General features: G+C 35.1%; 1 protein-coding gene across 8 annotated transcripts in view; it reads right to left on the reverse strand.

Moving 5' to 3' along the window:
- LOC128869480 (ankyrin-3) overlaps positions 1-20,945 on the reverse strand; it is a 363,477-nt gene that overhangs the window by 38,827 nt on the left and 303,705 nt on the right. For 6 of the 8 annotated variants that reach the window (XM_054112038.1, XM_054112033.1, XM_054112034.1 and 3 more), the window contains 5 exons: positions 16,020-16,392; positions 12,761-12,845; positions 12,455-12,679; positions 10,472-12,372; positions 10,245-10,415 (listed from right to left, as the gene is read on the reverse strand). In XM_054112038.1, the coding sequence (XP_053968013.1) occupies positions 10,245-10,415; positions 10,472-12,372; positions 12,455-12,679; positions 12,761-12,845; positions 16,020-16,392 (2,755 nt within the window). Of the gene's footprint in view, positions 1-5,871; positions 6,018-10,244; positions 10,416-10,471; positions 12,373-12,454; positions 12,680-12,760; positions 12,846-16,019; positions 16,393-20,945 lie in introns of those variants that run through there. The other 2 variants (XM_054112039.1, XM_054112036.1) reach the window with 2 other exon arrangements.

The following is a 20,945-nucleotide window of genomic DNA, read 5'->3' on the forward strand; positions in this document are numbered from 1 at the left end:
GGCATTGTTAGAAGCCTCCATTTATGCCAAACAAATTAAAGGCAAAATAATTATATGCACAGACAGCCAATGATGCATCAATGCCATCGGTTGTCCAACACACGATCAAACTCATATAAATACAATTAGAAATATTCTAATAAGCTATCCAAACAAAATTAAGCTAATGTGGGTTCCAGGACATTCGGGGATTACCGGCAATGAAAACGCTGATGCCGCAGCTAGAAGCGTTTCTAATCTACCGTCAATGCTTCATAAATACTACTCTAAAAGTGACATCCTCCTAGAGATTACAAAACAACGGCGCATTTATCTGTTAGATAACTGGAAAAACTACCAACACCACTACGCTTTCTTAAATCCATCTAGATCAAAGATATCACTTCCTTCCGATCTGCCATTAAAAGTTCTCAAACCGTACTCGCGCCTACGCCTGGGCCACACTATTCTCACACATGCACACCTCCTCCAACGTACGCTGCCAGCCGATTGCCCCTTTTGTGACGAAACCGCAACCTTAGATCATATTCTACAATCTTGTCGAAATCTACACACCTCCAGACAACAATTCTTTGGATCCTCTCCTGCACTGGATTTTCTTAAAGAGCCATCTGCAAGCAATATACTGACTGTCTACAAATTTCTAAAAGCCAACGACTTGTTAAGACGGATCTAACATGTACCTTTGTTTATTTTATTTAGTTATAAGCTTGTAAATATGATAATTACTTAACGTTAGACCTTATTTAAAGTACATTTAAATTTTTTGTTATCTGACAGCCGATGGCCAATGCTGCTAGTGCTGCTGCCTTCTTATATTTGTATAACTTGTTATTATACAAATTTAATAATAATAATAATAATAATAATGAATACTTCTCTGTAAGAAATTCGATCATCATCATTCATCTGAAGTCGTCATCAACTAAATTCCATTGTTTAAATTGAGAAGGGAGCGTTTGAGATTGTCTTCCCGATAGAAGTAAATTACGAGAAAAATCCTGAAAATCTGAATTTGATACAATGTGTCATTCTGAAGACTTAGAACCAGACGGAAAATACTCTTTATCATCAGGTTTATTGTTATCAGTTTGATCATAATCAGCAATGAGTTGAACTTCCTTCAGTTCATGACCTGCAGTTGAGTCAATCATATCGTCCAAGACTACGGGGTTCTTAGCAGTTGCAACATCAGCACACTTTATGTGCTTTCGAGTTTTATAATGATAAACGTTTACGTCCGTTTTACAAAAATAACAATCATCTGGTTTATGATAAGGCTGATGATGCCACATCATCGGAGAATACCTATAAAGAAATTCGACTTTTCTGGCAACGTTTTTATTTATATCTCTTGAATTTCAATGAACACTCAGTACAAGCAAATTCCGGTTCATACCAGCGATCAGAAGTAGTATATGTAAGCTTAAAGAAACCATCAACCAGAGCTTTATTACTCTGTAACTTCAAACAATGCTTTTGATCCACAAACCACATATGAAACAAAACTTATTGCGATTACATTTCTTTCTCACAAATTGAAGCAAGCTTTTTCATATTTCTATTAAAAAAAAAAAAATGTGTGATAATATGTGAGATATTTTCGTAAGTTCTAACCAGTTCTGTTGTATGCAGTACAGTGTACTCTTATGTTTACATATATACTTCAATAAATATTACGTATCTATAATAACGCATCAAAACACGCCCTTATTCTCATTTAGCGTAAGTTATACCTACATACCAAATCAGTAAAAATAAAAATAAAATCTTAAAACTCACACAACTCTATTAATTTTAATTCAATTACAGTCAAATATAGGTCATTCGACGCAAAATTAAATTTACTATAACAGTAGTGTACTAAAAAAAATACTCAATATCGGATAATATCGGAAAAATTATGTCAAAGTGGAAAAAATAGAGCAAAAATAAAAAATTCCAAATACTTCCGGCTACAGTTTCGTCAGTTGTCATTTCAGAAAAATTGTCAACAAACTGTCAAAGGCTTGTTTTTGTTCTTTCGAACTACTATAAAAAAACAAATTCGAAATCGGATGGAAATTGGAAAAGTTAGGAGTGATTCATCACATCAACCTACTGAAAAACGGTTTTATGGCCATAGAATGAGATTTTGGGGGTGTATTGGAAATTTCTCCTATACCATTTTTTTTAGTTTTTCTATAGCCACAAGTTGTGCTAGGTCTCCATAAAAGTATATTTAATTTTTTTTTTGTGTCACACAGTGTTATTGATTTGACATTTCATTTAAATCACATCTTCGACTGAGTCCATCCCTGAAGGGAATAGTCAAAGTACTAACCACTGGACAATATTACGCGTGATATGTAAGAGAAGAAAAAGATTAAAATCTAAGTAGGGCAATTTATGAGTTTAAGCATTACCTTGAGAATTCTCATATTTTAAATGAATAAAAAACTACAAATTCTTTGGAAAAACAACAACTAAAGTAACAAAACAAATAACACAATACACTACTTTGAAACTATCAATAATCTGTTCTTAAAATTTGATTTTTCAACTTCTTTAAAATATGTTGCGTGATTAACACATTGACGCCCGGGAACGAAATTTCTCATTTTCTTTAAACATTTGTAGGTGTACTGCTATTGAACCTGATCCACTGTGTTTCTAGAAAAGTTTTCAGTTCGGTTTTTATTTCGCAAAGTGTTTTTGTTTTGTTTTATAGTTGTATGCCTTCGTTTTGGATGAGGAAGACTTTTTTGCGGAGGACTTTTATGAATATTTGACCGATGTACCCAGTAGGTGTGAAAGTGAGAACCGTAATTCGCATAGAAGAAAGTTCAAATGGTGGCATGTTTTCTTTTAGAAAAAGTTGTACTCGTATTCCATCTTATGAAGACAGCGATTCTGATATAAAGCAAAACATTTGTAACACAAGTAAAAATATGAGTAATTTTGTGTGGAATGAAGTTGATTCACCACCGCAACTAAAAACATTTGAGGGCACACCAGGATTGGTTACAAATTTTGGAAATTTAGAAAGCATTGCTGAACTGACTAACTTGTTCTTTAAGATTTTTTGCATATTTGTGCCGTGAAACAAATAGATACAACAATCAACAAAAACATAAGTTTAAAATTGTAAAAAGCACATTGAAGTGGGTTGATGTCATTATTCATGAAGTGAAGCGATTTCGTGGTATAATTTTAATAGGTTAGGTGAAAAAAGCAAACATTACGTAGTTATCGGTCAACAGATCCGTTAATTGAAACACCGTTGTTTGGAAAAATGATGACCTGTAAATGGTTTGACCAGATTTTTACATTTTGGCACTTTCAAGACAACACTCATATAACACCAGATGCAGATAGACTAATAATAAAAAATAGTTTAAAAAAAACTAAAAAACACGCTTTTATTGCTAATCGAACTAAAAAGTAGAAAATAAATTTTAATGACAAAGAGATATGTAATGAAGTAATAGCAAATCGAACGATCAGTCATAGTCAACTACCTCAGAACAGAATTATAACAAAAATTAAGATACAAATAGAATAATTGAAATCAGAGTTAAAAGCGTGGGATGCGTGATATAGTAAATATTACAATCATTCTATTGGCAACTACCTATGTACAGAGGGTTATGAAAATGAAGCAAAATGCATCCCACGCTTTTAACTCTAATTTGAATTATTCTAATTAATATTTGTATACTGACATAATCAATATGTTACATACTTTTTCCCATATAGATCATTGATTGAAGGTCGAGCCTTGTTTTTCTGAATGAAAATTATTGTTTTCATTTAGTCAGTGATTTATAGTCCGAATTAATTGTTATATTTAATTCCTTCTTTACCGACTATATGTCCAAAGATAGGCCAGCATTGGCCTTGACACAGAATAGATATTCTCAGCACAGAAAAAGGAGACTGTGGATTATATTGACACAATCAAAACGAGATGTAAAGTTCCAGTTTGGTTTTTTTAGTCAACTTTTGTTGTGAATTGTACTTTAATCGATAAAATTTTATAAATGAATTTATGGTCATGATAAATTCCTTCTTTATTTGCCAAACTTTTGTTCCGTAAAATAATTTCAAAATTTATGTTTTGATTATTTGATTGTAATTAACAAAATTACATCTTATATAAAAATTATTTCATCTTATATGAAAATTGAATAGAGTAAATTTGCGTGTATGAGACTTGTAGTATCTACGCATGTGTAAGGACTATACAAAGTGAGAATGCAACTACCCTGAAAACGTTTTAGCCTTCTATTCGTACTGCAGTGCCGCGTGCCCGAGCAAGTTCGAATTCGAAAGAGTAAGTCGTAGACTCCCGAAATCAGTAAGAGTAACTCGGAGAGTGCAGGCATGCGCAGACCGCGCGTTAGCTCTGTCTTTCTTACTCTTCTACAGAAGATCTAAAAAAGAAAATATTAGTCCTGGCAATCCTAATAAGGATAATGGAAAACCTTTATCAAATTATTGCATTGTCATCGGTCCTTGATAGGTGTGCAAAATTCCAAGTCGATCAGATTTTTAGAAGCCAGTGAAAATTAAGCTCAAAGATTCCGTTACATTCATCCATACATACATACATACAACCCGAGCTAATAAAAGCGTGTTTAAAATACAACCACTTTTAAATAATTTTATCCCAAAGTTTCAGGCGTGTTACAAACCAAATGGTAAAAGTTCTTTCGACGAATGTATAATTCTATGGCGAGAGCGGCTATGCTTTAGGACGTACAATCCGGCAAAAATTATGAAATAAGGATTACTAGTACGCGGAGTCTGCGAAAGCAAATCTGGTTTTATTATAAACATTGAAATATACTCAGGAATTGGCAAAAAATTAGAGGACACTATGCTTTCTGTTTTAAGTGCAGTTTTTGATAAGTGACACCATCTATATCAAGAGAATTATTACAATTGTGTTAAAACTGCTGAATTGTTGTTAAAAAAGAAAATAAGAGTGAGTAAAACAGTAAGATTAAATAGAAGTTTTCCTACAAAGCTAAAAAATTGTATAGGAAAAATGAAGTATGTTTTCGTCGAAAAGATGACGTTCTCCTACTGATATAACAACATATCCGGCAAGTTAAAATGATAAGTACAATCCATAGCGCAGATATTATAACAACTAGTAAACTATAGGGTTTTTCAGTAAGAGCGCTTCAACTTTTGAACTTTTTTGAATAAAACACAAACGGTTTGACTTTTTTAACTAATTTTTTTTTTTTGTTATCGAGTTTGAACATATACATTTAAGCATGAAATTCGATTTCTTTTGCATGACCACCGCGAGCACGTTTTACGAAGTCCAATCGTTGAACCCAATTTTCGACCACTCTTTTGCATAAATCGGCCGAAATTCCAGCAATTTCGCGTTCAATATTGGCTCTGAGCTCACAAATCGTCGCTGGCTTGTTACTGTAGACCAATGACTTCACATAACCCCAAAACGGGACGGCTTGTTAAATGGCCGTAATGCTCTTAAAGTAGCAGCAACAGAACGATTATTTTCATAATAATTTGCAAGTGTGTAGCGTTCCATGATGAAATGTATACTAATGAAGTTTACAAATGACAAGCGAAAAATAAAAAATATTGCGTCGTTCGCCCTCCCTATCGGAAAAAAGTTGAAGCGCACCTATGAAATAACCCTATAGATAGAAAAACTAAGAAATATATCAAAAAATCTTTGTGCAATAACAGAGTACAACAAACATATGAAAGGCGTTGATCGGTCAGATCAATACCTTTCATACTACGCAATACTTCGAAAAACTGTAAAATGGACAAAGAAAACGGCAATGTCTATCATAAACATTTAACAATTTTATTAAGTTTAATGCAGTAAATCAAACCAAAAAGAAAAAAATACAAGGACTATTTATTGCCTGTAGCAATAATATGGATAACTGAAGAAATTGATGAAGAACAACCAACCCCATCAAGAGGCACTGTTGCAACCATATACCAGCCTTGTAGATTGTCCGGAAACATGAAACAGCACACCCCTTAAGATATAAAAGCAAAAGCAAAGAAACAATTTCACAATAAAAGAAGCGAAACACGATATATCTGTAATTTTCGTTAAGTACCATTACACAAAGGTAACTGTTTTACAAAATATCATAGAATAAAAAACTATTAGACTTACTCTAACTAAATAAAAAAAGATTTCTTCAAATATATATTAAATTTCAAAAAGTAATTTTCAGGTCTAAAATCACCGGTCTTTTAGTAAACTCCAGCAAAATATTACCGGGAGGCAATGTGTTAACTTCGATTTACCGTAATCTCTGCTTTGCAATAATCACTTTATGCTTTGGTTTTATCATTAAGTAAACACTTTTTGTTTTATTCGGACTTCAATTTTAAATACTGTGTTTTTAAAATGCCTGACAAAAGATTTCTTATTGCGCGATTATTATATTATAATTACCACTTTGGTAAAAGTGTTCAGGAATTGTCTGAAATGTTTTCGGTAACACTTCAGACCGTTTATAATGTTATATGTAAATAAAGCGGAAAAAGAGGGTAGATTAGAACAAAAGCGTGCAGAGCAGGTGGACCTAAAACTAGAATTATTGGATTAAAATCCGAGAATTTCCTTGAAAACTCTTGCAAAAGAGCTTAACGAAGAGTGTGGTATTGCTGTATTTCATGAATCAGTGCGTCAAGGCATTCTGCACTACAAATATTCATCGAGATCAGCACGCAAGAGACTATTGATATCTGCACAAAATGCAGAACGCCTGTCTTTTTCTTTGAACCACATTTCCGGACCAGAAGATTATTGGGATAACGTTATATTCTGCGATGAGACAAAGATAATGCTGTATTACAACGTTGGACCGACTAGAGTGTGACGCAAGCCCTTGACATAAAATCCAAATATATGTGATTCCCATGATTAAATTTGGAAAATTTTCCATTATGGTTTGGGAGCGCATTTGAAGGAAAGAAGTAGAAGACTTTTCGTTTATAGACGGCACAATGGACGCCAAACAATATTTAAATATATTGAAAAAAAAAAAAAAAAATTAGTGGGCAGTGCTGAAAAAATTGGGTTTATTACTGATATTAAAGAAGAAAAAGTGCATAGTGTGCAGAAGTTATAAATAAACCGACCCAGAGTCACGACATAAGCCTGATTGAAAATTTGTGAGCCCTTTTGAAGAAAAGTACATATAGTAGTGTATTTCTCATTGACTACTTTTATATGAATGACTTAAGGTGAACTTTATTATATCACCAATTACCCATACTTTCTTTTTCCAAACATAACTTAATTTTCTTGACGTTTGACTTCTCAATGACTGACAATTGGTGTCAGAAGAGGGCTGGTTGAATAAAGTCTCAAGAACAGGATCGTGAAAATGACAAAGCTAAACGAACTCAAGGGTCAGAAGCTTAAGAAAAAGTTGGAACAGCGAGGCTTGTTAACTACTGAGAACAAGGCAGAATTACAAATACGGCTGCGCGAAGCTATGTAGGTAGCGGGCGTCGATGTAGACGAATATGTGCTCCTGTTTAAATCTTAGGAGTCATCGACTAAAATGGAACATCGCGATCTTTGCGAATTGAATCGGAAATGTTATCACAGGTGTCACAAATGTCAGCCGAGTTGTCGTTAAAGTTAGATGTGCAACTGGAAAACACAGAATACACATACGAATATATCTAAGTTAGAAGCTGAGAAGACATATATGACGTCACAATTGAAAACGACTGACGCCGAGGTAGACCCAGTGAAGACTCGTCTATATGAATTGCAATTGAATCGTCCAAATATGTTAATCAGTGGCCCGAAAGAATAGGACCATCATTCGACGGCTCTGTACCATTCCCCTTATTTAAGTTAATTTGTGTTAATCAGTCCGACTTCCGTGAACGTTTTCTCTCTATCCAGTTAAATGCCCCTGGGATAGATGGTACAAACCCTGTTTTTCTAAAAGCTGTTTTCCCGGTTCTGCTTACATACACTGTTTTAATATGATACTAACAACGTCCGTTTTTCCAAAATATTTGAAAACCGCTAAAATTTTCCAGATCCCTGAAACCGACGGTGAACTCAGATCAATCGCAATTTTAAGCTATGTTTCAACGATATTCGAATCACTCACGTGTTTCTTTGTAAGAGCTCTCCTTGACACAAGCGGAGATCCGGGTTTCGAAAAGGACATAATTGTATAACTGTGCTTATTGACGTTGACGAAGTTATTCGTGAGTCTCTTGACGATGAAAAAGTCACTTTCCTTTAATTGCCTCTTTTCTAAAGGTCACGTCTGGTCCACAGACATTATCTATTTTACGAGTAGAAATGAACAGGAAAGTTCCGCAGGGATATATTCTTTACCGAAATGCGCTATCATTCGTTCGCAAATCATGTCCTGATTTATCGACCTTGCAAGCTGAGTGATATAAATGACTGTGTTCTTAAAATCAACCAAAATTTATGCCGCATTAATAAATGGGCATTCCACAATGCACTAGGTTTTAACCTTAAGAAATCTGAAGTGGTTGTTGTTTCCAGAACTTTTCCAAAAATCGTACTTGACGGCATTGCTCTCAATTATGTGCATACGGCTAAAAATCTCGGAATCATTTTTAACCAAAGACTAATCATAGGTAAGTTGTACGGAATGCTTTGCAAGCTCTGGACTATGCAACACTTTACTCCTCTACGCATTCGCATTCTAATGGTTAAAATATATGTCATGCCATCGTTATTGTATGGTTGTGAATTTTTGTAAATTATGGTTATGGATCAAGGCAAGAGACCACGTCTATCATCCTGCTGACACTTTCTCTTCCATGTCCATGGATAAGCTTCCTCGGTTCAGATCTTACTTTTGCCTAAAATCTACTACCCGAAAGTACTGGGTGCCTCACCTACAGGAATAACTGCCAAAAAGTCAATGAGAAACTCTAAACTTATCGCTGCTACATGCAATTAGGTTCTGGTGGTAGTCGGTAGGTGCGACCAACTCACTTGAACCTTCCAGGTCCGTTGTGATACTACTGTGCCACACGGGCACCTTATTTATTTATCTTCATGAAACCATTTGTGGCTCTTATGAAAGAGAATTGAAAAAGTATTTACCTAGACAACCTGCTTTGATTTTAGCTATGGCTGGACAATTGCAAAGAAAGAGGTCAACTGTTTCTTCCTCTTCCTCATCTCTAAAACTGCTACAATACTTATGGGAGAAAACTCATAGTCTCAAGGAATGGCTGGACCTTCGAGATATCCTCCTTTGAGAGGCTAAGCAGTTCCTTTGTCTTTTTTTTTTTTTGTTTATTTGCGGCCATAGTAACCAGACTTGTATGCATGTACCTTTATCTTTCCATTCCCTATTGGCCTCTTGGGTAATGCTATTCTTAATTATTAATGTGCTCGTGGGCATAAGTAACCCAATTGTACTTCCATCACTGAGCAGTTGAAGAGTAATACCGTTGTTGGATAGCTCATCGGCTTTACAATTTCACTCAATATCTCTGTGCCCCGGAACACAAATAAAGCTGACCTTGAATACGACACTAATATCATTTAGGGCTGCCCGGCATTCCTGTACAACCTTTGATCTTTGTAAAGCCGCATGCATTAATTTAATAGCCGCCTGGCTATCCTAGAATATATTTATAATAGTTTCTGTTATGGTATGCGTATTTAGATACGTAGCCACTTCTTATACAAGTTCTTGGTTCATATGGACTTCAGAATTCTCTTCCCTACCAAAATTAAGTATCTGTAAGTAGCATGAACATACGTACAGGCGAACTTAAGAGATATGTTAGTACTAAAACAGATAACATGAACTCATAGTGACTTTTCTTGTTCCTTTAAATGTTAACTTAGTATGCTCCTCAATGTAACTTGAAATACCTATGCAAACTTTATCCTGAAAATTGTAACCTATTGTGACTAGCACTAATAATTGTAAGGTTTACCCTGGCTGTGTTAGGAATGAATCTCTTAATAAATAAGTAAATAAATATCTCTAATAATGTCCTGCAATAGGTGGATGATTATTTATTTTATTAACAAATAGTTTATATTAACACAAAGTCAATAGTCAGTGAGAACTTTTGTGTTGTTTGACAAAAATTAAATAAATCGAAAATACCTTGAGAAAATTTTTTTTCTTAAATACTACCAAATGTTTTTACGGTGATTGTTTTTGGTATAAAAACCACTTAACTACTCTAAAATAAGCATTATCGCATTTCGTTCTCACCATCAGTTTGAATATTCTTCTGCGCTTCATCTAATACTTCTTGAGTATGCTCTTCAGCAATTCGTCGAATATTATCTATATCGTAATCTGTATGTACTAATTGCGAAACTTCATTTGGTATGGGTGAGGGCGTATTAGTGGTTGCAGCCTGATCGAAACTGGTCACAGATTCTGTAATGAGTGCGTCAATTTTAGAGTCCCTTTCAAATAGTTTTAATATATCATACTACTTGTTTCCAAATTATTTTCCACTTCAGTTGACATTATATTTTTATTCCCGTTATTAATTTTATAAATTTTACTTTGCCTTGTTTGTTCATTCGTCGGTAAAGAATCATTCAAAACAGAAATGTCGTTTATAGCTGTTGGTGCTTGTTTGCTGTCATCATAATAAATTTCAATGCTTTGATTTAAATGCAATTCAAATTCACTAGACTCAGACTCGTCTAGTTGACTTTTAGCAATGCGTTGTTCCATGTTATCTTTTACAGCTTCCATATTAAATATACATTTCTCCATAACGTCATTTCTATTGATCTTGCTCAGAGCATGTTCCAAGGCGTTGCCCGTAGCTTTGTGTCCTTGTTGGCGCAGCCAAAGGTGTAACATGACCGTAGACTTCTGAGATGTAGGTTCAGTGTATTCCGCATTGATACTCTCGATATCGGCCTCGGGTACACCCAATTCTTTGGCCAAGCGCATCCAGTCGTCATCAATCAAGTCACATATATCTGATAAGTGCATATCTGCTTTGTGTATAACGTTTCTGCCGTCCGGATGAACATGCAACGTTATGCCCTGGTTAAATCCTGCCTCTCTAGCATCTATTGCCCCTTCTATTACAGTAGAAGGTTTAAATTCTATCGACTTAATACCAGCGTTTAATAAGTCCCGATAATTGAGACCACGATCGATTTTTATATTGTTCAAACTTTTTTGGCTGCCATCCAAACGGTTGGCGTTTTCCATAATGTCTCGACGTTCTAATGATATGTTTAAAATACAAATTGGTTGTTGTGGCGGTTCCCTTAGACCAATTTTTGCTTCACCCATAAAGCTTATGCGACCATAAGGCTCTTCTTCATCTTTGACATGTACAATAAATGAGAGGCGATTTTCACGGAAAGCCTGAAATTTAAAATTAAATTGTTCGCCTGATTTTAACACTGGCACCAAATTGCCTGCGAACTCCAAATAAACATCTTGATCTTCAAGTATTTCAACATCTCGGCTCTTCGCTATCTCAGTAAAAAATTCTTGCTGCTCCAGAGTTTTATCTTCTTTGTCGTCGGTCATACAAAAAACGGAAAGCTTTGCTTCTGTTGCTGAAACTCGTTTCGCAAATACAACAAATTTTACTATAAATGGAACTTGAGTCATATAGGAATAGAGCTCGGTGGCCATACGACTGGCATCGGCGATATTACGACAATCCATTAACCAGAAACGTGCAGACACTGTCGTTGTAAACGTGACACTATCCTTCACAAAAGCAAAAGGGGTTGAGCCAGTAACATCTTCCCAGACGGCACGATTTGGTCCCCCCGTAATTGAGCATAAAAGCCTCAGCGTTGGGGCGTTACCTGTATATGATGAATTCACCATGCCTTGTGTGCACGCCTTTGGAGCTGGTATACTAAGCGTAATGGCTTTATGAAATTTACGACGGCGCGGCTCAACGGTAACGACTGGCGACACGGCCACACCCTGACCGAGCAGCTTGCAGCAACTGTTCAAATCAACCGGCTGTGCCTGAAGACCGACACGAATCTTCTTTGTAAGCGCATGCGGCGGAAAAATGGCCTGCACGTGTGGCACTGCTTGTGAGGAGACGGTGCCACCGTCAGGCCCAATAGCATGCACCTCCTGCCGAATACGCGATACTACTGCAAAGAATTGTGGAAAATTTCGTGTCAAAATGCGCACAATGCGATTAGTGTGCAAGTCTTCAAGTGGATTAAGTCCGTCAATAATGGTTTCCTGCAAAACCTCTATCATTGCATCGATAGCATCGTTATCGTACAAAGTATGCTCGCGCCAACTATCTCCATTGTCCGAACGCAAAATTATAATTTCACGTTCCTTGTCACGCAAAGAGCCGAAGTGTGGCACTTCAAGCACAACTGGGCTGGAAATTTAATAAATCCCATAATGGTAGGTAGCAAAAAGATAATAATAATAATAATACTACGTCACAAAAATTAACTTACCCGAGAAATTTGGCCTCGACTGGAGATAACTCCATTATACGGCTAACCAAGGCTTCACCTTCCATCAAAGGTGGGGGATTATGTACGCGTTGCGGCTTCACATAACGGCAAGTAATACGCGTTGGTTGCGTACAAGCCTTCGGTGGCACAATCACGCGAACCCCGCTATGGCGGCACCCACGCATTGAACCCCCACGCGCATCTACTAGGAACGACACAAGGAAGCTGCATTTGAGCAAAAAAAAATAAAAATCATGTATTGAAGGGCTAAAATATATATGGCTTAGTATCTCTGCAAATACCTACCCCAGATGAACAGGCGGACGAGTTATCACAACATTGTCGATCTGCTTTAACGGATATTGGGTTGATGAAGCAAAACCTTCATTGACTTAGTAGAAAAAATAAAAAGCGAATAAATGAGCATTATTACAAATCAGTAATGTAATTAAAGCATATATGGAATATAAAACATATTCTTACGCAAGAGACATGTGCAAACATATATATGACGTTACAGCCTGAAAAAATATTTACAAAATCGCTGCAAACAATTAATAATTTTTACATTTTTAAAGCAACCAATTATTTCTAAGTACTGCACATTAAATGAAATTCTTTGCTATGGAACTGGCGCAAGTTTCTCCCCCAACTGGTGAGGTGCATGTTAATGCCACCAGAGAAGGTTTATTTGTATTCTTTAATTTAAATAATACTTTTCATGGCAGAAATACTGCCAAAGGAGGACAGCCGGCGAAAAAAAATGTTGATGTTTTTATACACACTATAGCTTGAACCCAAGAAAGAACGCCTTGGGGGACAGCGAATTACAAGCAAAGAAACAACACAAACCTGGTTGAATAAATAACTTGATGCCTTGTAGTAAAAAAAACATGCACTATTACGGAGACCAGTAAAAATACTGGGAAATTTCAGCTAAACCAAATGGTGGTTAGGCGCTAGCTAACTCGGTTGTCACGTGCAACTATTTCCGTCATGGAAGTTAATATCGAAAGAATCATTCTATACACACGACCTAAAATGCTTGAAATAGTATATGAAAAATAGAGCTCCAGGACGGCGAACCTCAGCAAATGTGTCCGTAATCTTTCTCTATCATTAATGTCACAAAACTTTCTACCGATTAAAAAAGTTAAAATCCTCGAATTGTATTATAATAAAGCCTAGCAAATGAGATTAGTCTGTGATATAACTTAGTAAAATTTTAAACCATGTAAGTCAATCAATGGAGATTTTATTCACCCATATTTCTATTTGGGAATGTTTGATCGAGAATAGAAAATCTCAGCATTACTCAGTGAAAGAAAACTGCTGTCAGCAGTACAAAGTGTGACTGTTAAGTTTATAACTTAGGAACTGGCAACTGGGTATTGCTGTACTAAGTCAATAGCATTGGCTTATGTTTTAAGCGTATTTTTCGAACACATGTTAAAATCCACCTTTGTACTCGTATATCTGTACAATTCGAGGATAACTTGTAATTATTTATATTGAATGTTTAGGAACGAGTATTTTCATCTGAATACTTAATCAGTGTTAAAAAAGTTTTGTTTTAGAATTCTTCTTTTTATTCCTGCATTATATAAGTATACATAAAAATGTGCTTTCAGATTTCCTTTAAGTGAGCGCAGAATCAAAAAATTAAAACCTCATTTCCAAACAAAAAAGGGTAAAATTTTAATAGTACAGAAATAGCGTTTTCAAAATGCACATAATTTCACACTTAAAGCTCTGTTAAAAACATACAGTTTGTCAAGAATGAGTTTTGACATTGAAAAGAGATTCAATTTTTCGATTTCAATAGAAAAAAATAGCACTCTTTATTTATCTTTGGCTTCTTTTTTGTACTGATTCATATTTATTCACAGCATTTAAAAGGAATTAATAACAAAAACTTAAAATTCTTTGAAAAAACAACAACTAAAGCAAAAAAACAAATAACATACTATTTCGACACTGTCAATAAATTGGTTTTACAAACCTTAACACGGACTTTTTTTTATTATTGTAAATACATAATGTCAATACGTAATTTTTTGATTAATTTAATATTTGGTATGGTAATCATTAGCTTCAATAACATTTTGCAGACGCTTTTTCATGGTATAGATCAATTTGTTTACGTCGTATTCGTTCGGTATATTCTGTCCTCCATTTTTGCAGTTTTTAGTGCTGCTGCATTCTTTGGATATCTTCTAGCAAGTCTGTTCTTCAAAAAGACCCACAATTTTTCAACCAGGTTAATATCGCGGCTCTGCGTCGGTGTATTTATAACTTTACCGCATTTGTAGAGAAGCCACATCTGCACATTATGCTCCTTATGCTTTGGATTCTTATCTTGGTAAAATCGAAAATTTCTTTACTTGAAACGCACTCCCAAACCATAATGGAAATGTTTCCAAATTTAATCATCGGAATTACATATATATTTTATTTCAGAGCTTGCGCCATACTCTAGTCGGTCCATCGTTGTACTACAGCATTATCTTTGTCTCATCGCAAAATATAACGTTATCCCAATAATCTTCTGGTTCGGAAATGTTGTTCAAAGAAAGAGACAGGCGTCGTTCTACATTTTGTGCAGACATGAATGGTCTCTTGCGTGCTGATCTTGATGAATATTTGTGGTGCATTATGGCTTGACGCACTGCTAAATGAGAGACAACAATACCACATTCCTCGTTAAACTCATTTGCAAGAGTTCTCAAGGAAATTCTCGGATTTTAATCCGATTTTTCGATCATCAAAGTGTTACCGAAAACATTTCAGACAATTCCTGAACACTTTTACCAAAGTGGTAATTATAATATAATAATCACGTAATATCAAAGGATAATCTTTTGTCAGGCATTTTAAAAACACAGTATTTAAAATTGAAGTCCGAATAAAACAAAAATTGTTCAATGTATGATAAAACCAAAACATAAAGTGATCATTGCAGAGTAAATTAAGCAGAGTAAATTAAAATTAATCACGCAATACATTTTAAATAATTTGAAAAATCAAAATGTAAAATCAGTTTATTGACAGTGTCGAAGTAATGTGTTATTTGTTTTCCTACTTTAGCTATTGTTTTCCAAATAATTTGCAGTTTTTTATTAATTCCCTTTAAATGTTGGGAATAAATATGAATCTGTACAAGGAAGAAGTCAAAGAGAAATAAAGAGTGCTATTTTGAAATCGAAAAATATAATTTATTTTCAATGTCAGAACTCATCCTTGACATACTGTATGTACACATATACATCGGATGGAATTAAAATTTTTCGTTGCTTCGATTAAACAGCTCGTTTAAGCTCGGTTAAGTTAAACGTTTTAACTAATTTTCTGAAATCCTTAAATCCTTTTATAGTATACGGAAAATTTCGAACCAATATGTTTAAAATTAATAAGTGAAGATTCTTACTATATATGTCGAAGTGAATCGAATGGACCAACCCAAAAAATTATGCATAATAAAATCACAAATGCGTGCAGTCATACTGTACGTATGTATATAAGATTCTGTATATTTTATGTGCATGAAAATAGGAACGCCATTTACCTTTGTCACTTTGAAAAGTGTTACGCCCAGCCGATTCTGTATATTGCGCCTGTTGAACCTGTTTTTGTAGGCGATTATCGATGTTGTCATCATTTTTGGTTGTATCGTAATTTTGATGATCCTGTTCAGACGCTCTTAAATCATCAGTCGCCATGTATTTGTATTGATGATGATCTATATGTTCGTCACCACCTTCGTCATCAGAGTCGGACATAAATGTTTCATGCATCAATTCCGGCGCAGCAACTTTATATTTCTCTTCCAACACGCCAGTGATGATATTCGTTACTGATTTTTCGGTAACCACTTTTAGAGTTTCAACAGCAGTAATGTATCCCAAATTGTTGGCAATGCTTAAAGCAGTTTGGCCGTTCTATTTCATGAATTAAAGGTAAAAAAAGTAGACAAAAAACATTAATACACAATTTTTGTAATAAAAAATTCTATAACTTGAAGATCTTACAAAATTAATTTAATTTATTTTATCGAGTTAAAAACCGAAAGCAGCATTTAAGCATACACGAAAGATTACTGTAATATTAAAACATTACATAGACGATTATTATAATGGGGTAATATACGAAAACAAGTATGAATAAAAAAACCCCAATAAGTTTTCAAAGAATAAAAAATATAAAAGAGCAAAAGATCTCGTTCAAACGATTAAACTGAAACGTGCTTCCCTACATCCTACGCAGAAAGTCAATTGAATCGATTCTTTCTTTCTTCGGAAAATGCGCATACGTTGAATTTATTTTTAGCATGAAGACGCAAAATTCAATATCGATGCCACATACAATTCTACTCACTTTTTACCAGAAATATATGCATTGCTCACATGTATACATCCACGTATGTTTATAGGTATATGCACAGGGTTGTCCATACAGTAGCTAAGACTTAAAAATTACAAAAATGTACAAAATGATTCATTTATGGATTGTTCGCATAACATCGGTCCTTCACGGCATCTCACGAAAAGGCTAATGGCATCAAATAGCAGTACCGTCTGATAACACAATTACCAACTTTTTTTTGAATCCATTTATTTATTGCAATCTGTTTTCTAACATTCAGTAGTAATTGTGCTTAAAACTAAAACAATTTATTAAGCATGTGAGGAAAACATCCAGTGGAAAGCAACCCTTTCTAAAATGTTTGCTTATTAGTATAAGAAGTCCATTGTTGACTTCCTCTTCAGTCCGTTAAAGGAGATGTGATTGAGAGTTATTTCTGCAATTAGAGGGTTTATGTGTGATTGAAGTATTTTATTATGGGAGGTGGAACACTTTTTTATTTCTTCAGCTATTGTGGCGAATTTGAGATCACGAGGTATTTGAGCATTTGTGATGTAGCATGGTGCGTTTGTAATCATGCTTAGGGTTTTTGACTGAAATCTTTTGAGTATTTCGATGTTAGAGTTAGCTGCAGTTGGTTTTAAGATAACTGAATAGAGTAAGAGTTTACTTTTGAGAGAAACATGAGAATTTCGGTTAATTAACCAGTATAGGTTTCGGAGTTTATTTCCAAGTGCTTTGCTTTTGGTGAAAATATGCGTTTTCCATGTAAGCTTGCTGTCGAGCTGCATACCAAGATGTTTCGTAACATTATTTTGGTGAATGATTACATTATTGAGTTTAACGGGTGGGCAATGTTTCGTTTGAGTGTAAAGAGAACTTAAGCAAGTTTCGTCTCCTTAGCTTTTATTTTCCAGTCTTTCAACTATTTAGTCATTTAATCAAGGTCTTTATGGAGTTTGAGGGAAGACACTTCGGAGTGGGAGTCTATAGGGAGTAGGGCGGTGTCATCTGCAAAGGTTCCGACGATAGTTTCCCCTGTCATTGGTAGATCTTGTGTGTAACGCCTTGCGGTACGCCAACTAAACATTCAAAGAGTATAGACTGTTGTCCGTTTTGCTTAACAAAAAATTAGCGGTTTTTGAGGTAGAACTTGATAAAAGTGTAATAATTAATGGGTAGAGTGAGTTTTATTTTGCAGAGTAAGCCGTCATGCCAGACGCGATCGAATGAGATATGATACATATATCAAAAAATGCGGCTGCGCAATATTTCTTCTAAGCTTGGTGAATGCTATTTACGAGGCTGGGTTCTTGTTCGATGGTACCGTGTGTACCGATGGTACCAGTTAGTACGATAGCTTTACATATACATATATGTGAGAAAAGAGATTCCTTTATCGGGCAGTTGTTTGAGTAGTTCTTCAGTGATGAGATCATATCTGGGAGCTTTCTTTGTTTTGAGCCTTTTTATTGCTGCTTTTACTTCGTTTTTCGAAAAAAAAATATGGGCGGGTCCATCTGGTGGATGAGTTCCAGGATGGCTTTGACTTTTTGTGCTATAGTCTCTGGGTAAGTACGAGCAAATGTAAGTATGAGCTTTTTCAAGATCCGATTTAGCCCACTTATTATTTTCCATTTTGATGGCTGACTGTGATAAGATTGGTCTTTCGAATTTTGTTGCTACTTTTCAAAGAGAGTATTCAGAGGATGAGGAGGCTTCGAGGTTACTGAGATGGTTATGAAGCTGAATGTTATGTTCTTTTTCAAGGAGTTGTTTTAATTCTCGTGCGAGCGAGTTCGGAGTTTTTTTGTCTTCGGGGTGTCTGTGTCGTTGCCATTTTTTCGCTCGGCGCTTTTCTTTTAGCTTTTTTTAAACCTCGAGGGATATCTAAAGGTGTTGCTACTTGGTTATGAGTGGTGTTGAGTTTCAATCTGCTTGCTGAAGGCAATTATTGAAATGTTCAACTGGAATTGTAATGTCTGCATTAGACTTGAGTGGGAGCGCCAGGTTATTTGTAAGGCAATTAAAATTCGGAAACACTGCCAATCAATTTTATTGCTCTGAAGAGTGCAGGGGGTAAGAGATTCAGCTATGTCTTTATTTAATTTCATCATTACTGGAGAGTGATCAGAGGTTAATTCATAACATGAGTTACAGATTATTTCACTTTCTGGAATACTTTTCGCAACGCAAATGAGGTCGGGGGATTTTGTTTGTGTCACTAGGCCAATATGTTGGAGAGCCTGGGGAGGCTGTGATGAGCTTCAATTTTGTGATGGAAGCCTTGCCGACCGAACTTGGTGCGCAAAAGACCGATTGTGGCATGGCGCGCCATTCTACTGAAACCAGAAATTTTCTAAGTCCATGTCTTTAATTTCCGGCCACAAAAAATATTTATCCTACGCTCATCGTTGGTCAAAATGGAGAATGCAGAACTATTGATTTCTCGACGATCACGAGAGGGTTGTCTGATACCCAGAGGCGGCTTTGACATCTTTTTCAACAACCGCTATATCATATTGGGCTACACAATATTGAATTAAAAAATAAGTTTGCAATATTTTCCAAACTTGTTCGGGCGATTAATTTCGGAGATATGATACCGACTTTCTGTCAAGATTTCCATCAGGAAAAAGCGGTCACTGTGGGGCAGCCATGCATGGTGCAGTCAGGAAATATAGTGGTTTATGAAAAGTGGAATAGAACATTACCTTTCAAGAAGCAACAAGTTTTTGAGTGCCAATATTTCACTCCCTTCACTTACACCTTATCAGATAAAGATACGATTTTTTTGTAAAGTTTTCTATATTTCATAATATTTTGCGAAAATAGAAAAACAGATTATGCAGATATTTTCTTTATTTTGCTTTATTTCATTTCTCAACACCAAATAAAAACACGTAACCACTCATTTCATTGTAATGCCAAAAAAAAATTAAATCATACAGAAAACTCACGCCGCAAATTAAACGATACCGTTAAAAAAGAGCAACTATTTATTTCTAATTTTTAAAATTTGAAGGTATTTAGTACTTTGTTGGGCATCCTTTATTATAAATTACAGCTTGCAGTCTACATGGCTTGGAGTCAATCAATTTTTGTTTTGTGTATACTGGACTCATTTGGATTCACTCTTCAAGTATCGCTTTTTTAAGATCAGATTTGATACGGCCACAAAATTTCGATGACGTTAAAATCCGGTGATAATGCAGGAGTTTCAACAATGTTATATATTAACCATGTTTGTATTATTTGTGACTTCTGCTTATGGTCGTTACCTTCATAAAAACGAAAGTCATCTTCTTTTTGTAATTCTCAGGCGCTTTGAATTGAATCTTATTGCTAAAGTTTTTAATTAATAATTTGTTCATTGTTTCTTCGAAAGAGGCTTAACTTTCATTTGATAACATGCATGCCCAACGTGCCTACACGGTATTTTATAATAGCTCGCATATTTTGGGGTTTGAGCTCTATATCGGCCTCGTGCTATATGAAAGGTCTGCCATCATGTACAAAAAAGGGTACTTTTCGACATTCAGTTAACTTTGAAGCGCTTGTTGCTGGATTTTTCTTCACTTGGCAGACCAACCACTGACATTCTTTCTCTGTGAAAGTTTTTTTTTTTAAATCTGTGGTCCCTTATTTACCACACGATTTTCATCTCTTATATAAAGCGTTCAATAATGTCCTGAACTGTTGCCGAACTTAAATGTACAATTTCAGATATCTTACGATACGACATTCTTTTTTTGAAAACCTCTAAAATTAACCCACGCTTTTCTACCGAAGTACGCGGACTCCTGGCTAAAAAGCACAAGCATGCATGTAATATTGCTTTATGTCAAACTCACTGTACAAACTCTCGCATACTAAACTATTAGACTTTGTTGGAACTTGCGTCGGGGATAGCGATACTTTTAACTGTATCACTTAAGCTGCGGCGTGAATTCTCTGTATGTTTTTTTTTTGTTTCATTATAATGAAATGAGTGGAGGCTTTTTTGTATCGTATTTTATGTTGAGAAATTAAAAAAGCAAAATAAATAAGATGTGAGCATACTCTGTTTTTCAATTTTCGAAATATATTGTGATATTTAGAACATTTTACAACAAATCGTACCTGAATC

This window comes from Anastrepha ludens, chromosome X (assembly GCF_028408465.1).
Source record: "Anastrepha ludens isolate Willacy chromosome X, idAnaLude1.1, whole genome shotgun sequence".
Taxonomy (NCBI): Eukaryota; Metazoa; Arthropoda; class Insecta; order Diptera; family Tephritidae; genus Anastrepha; species Anastrepha ludens.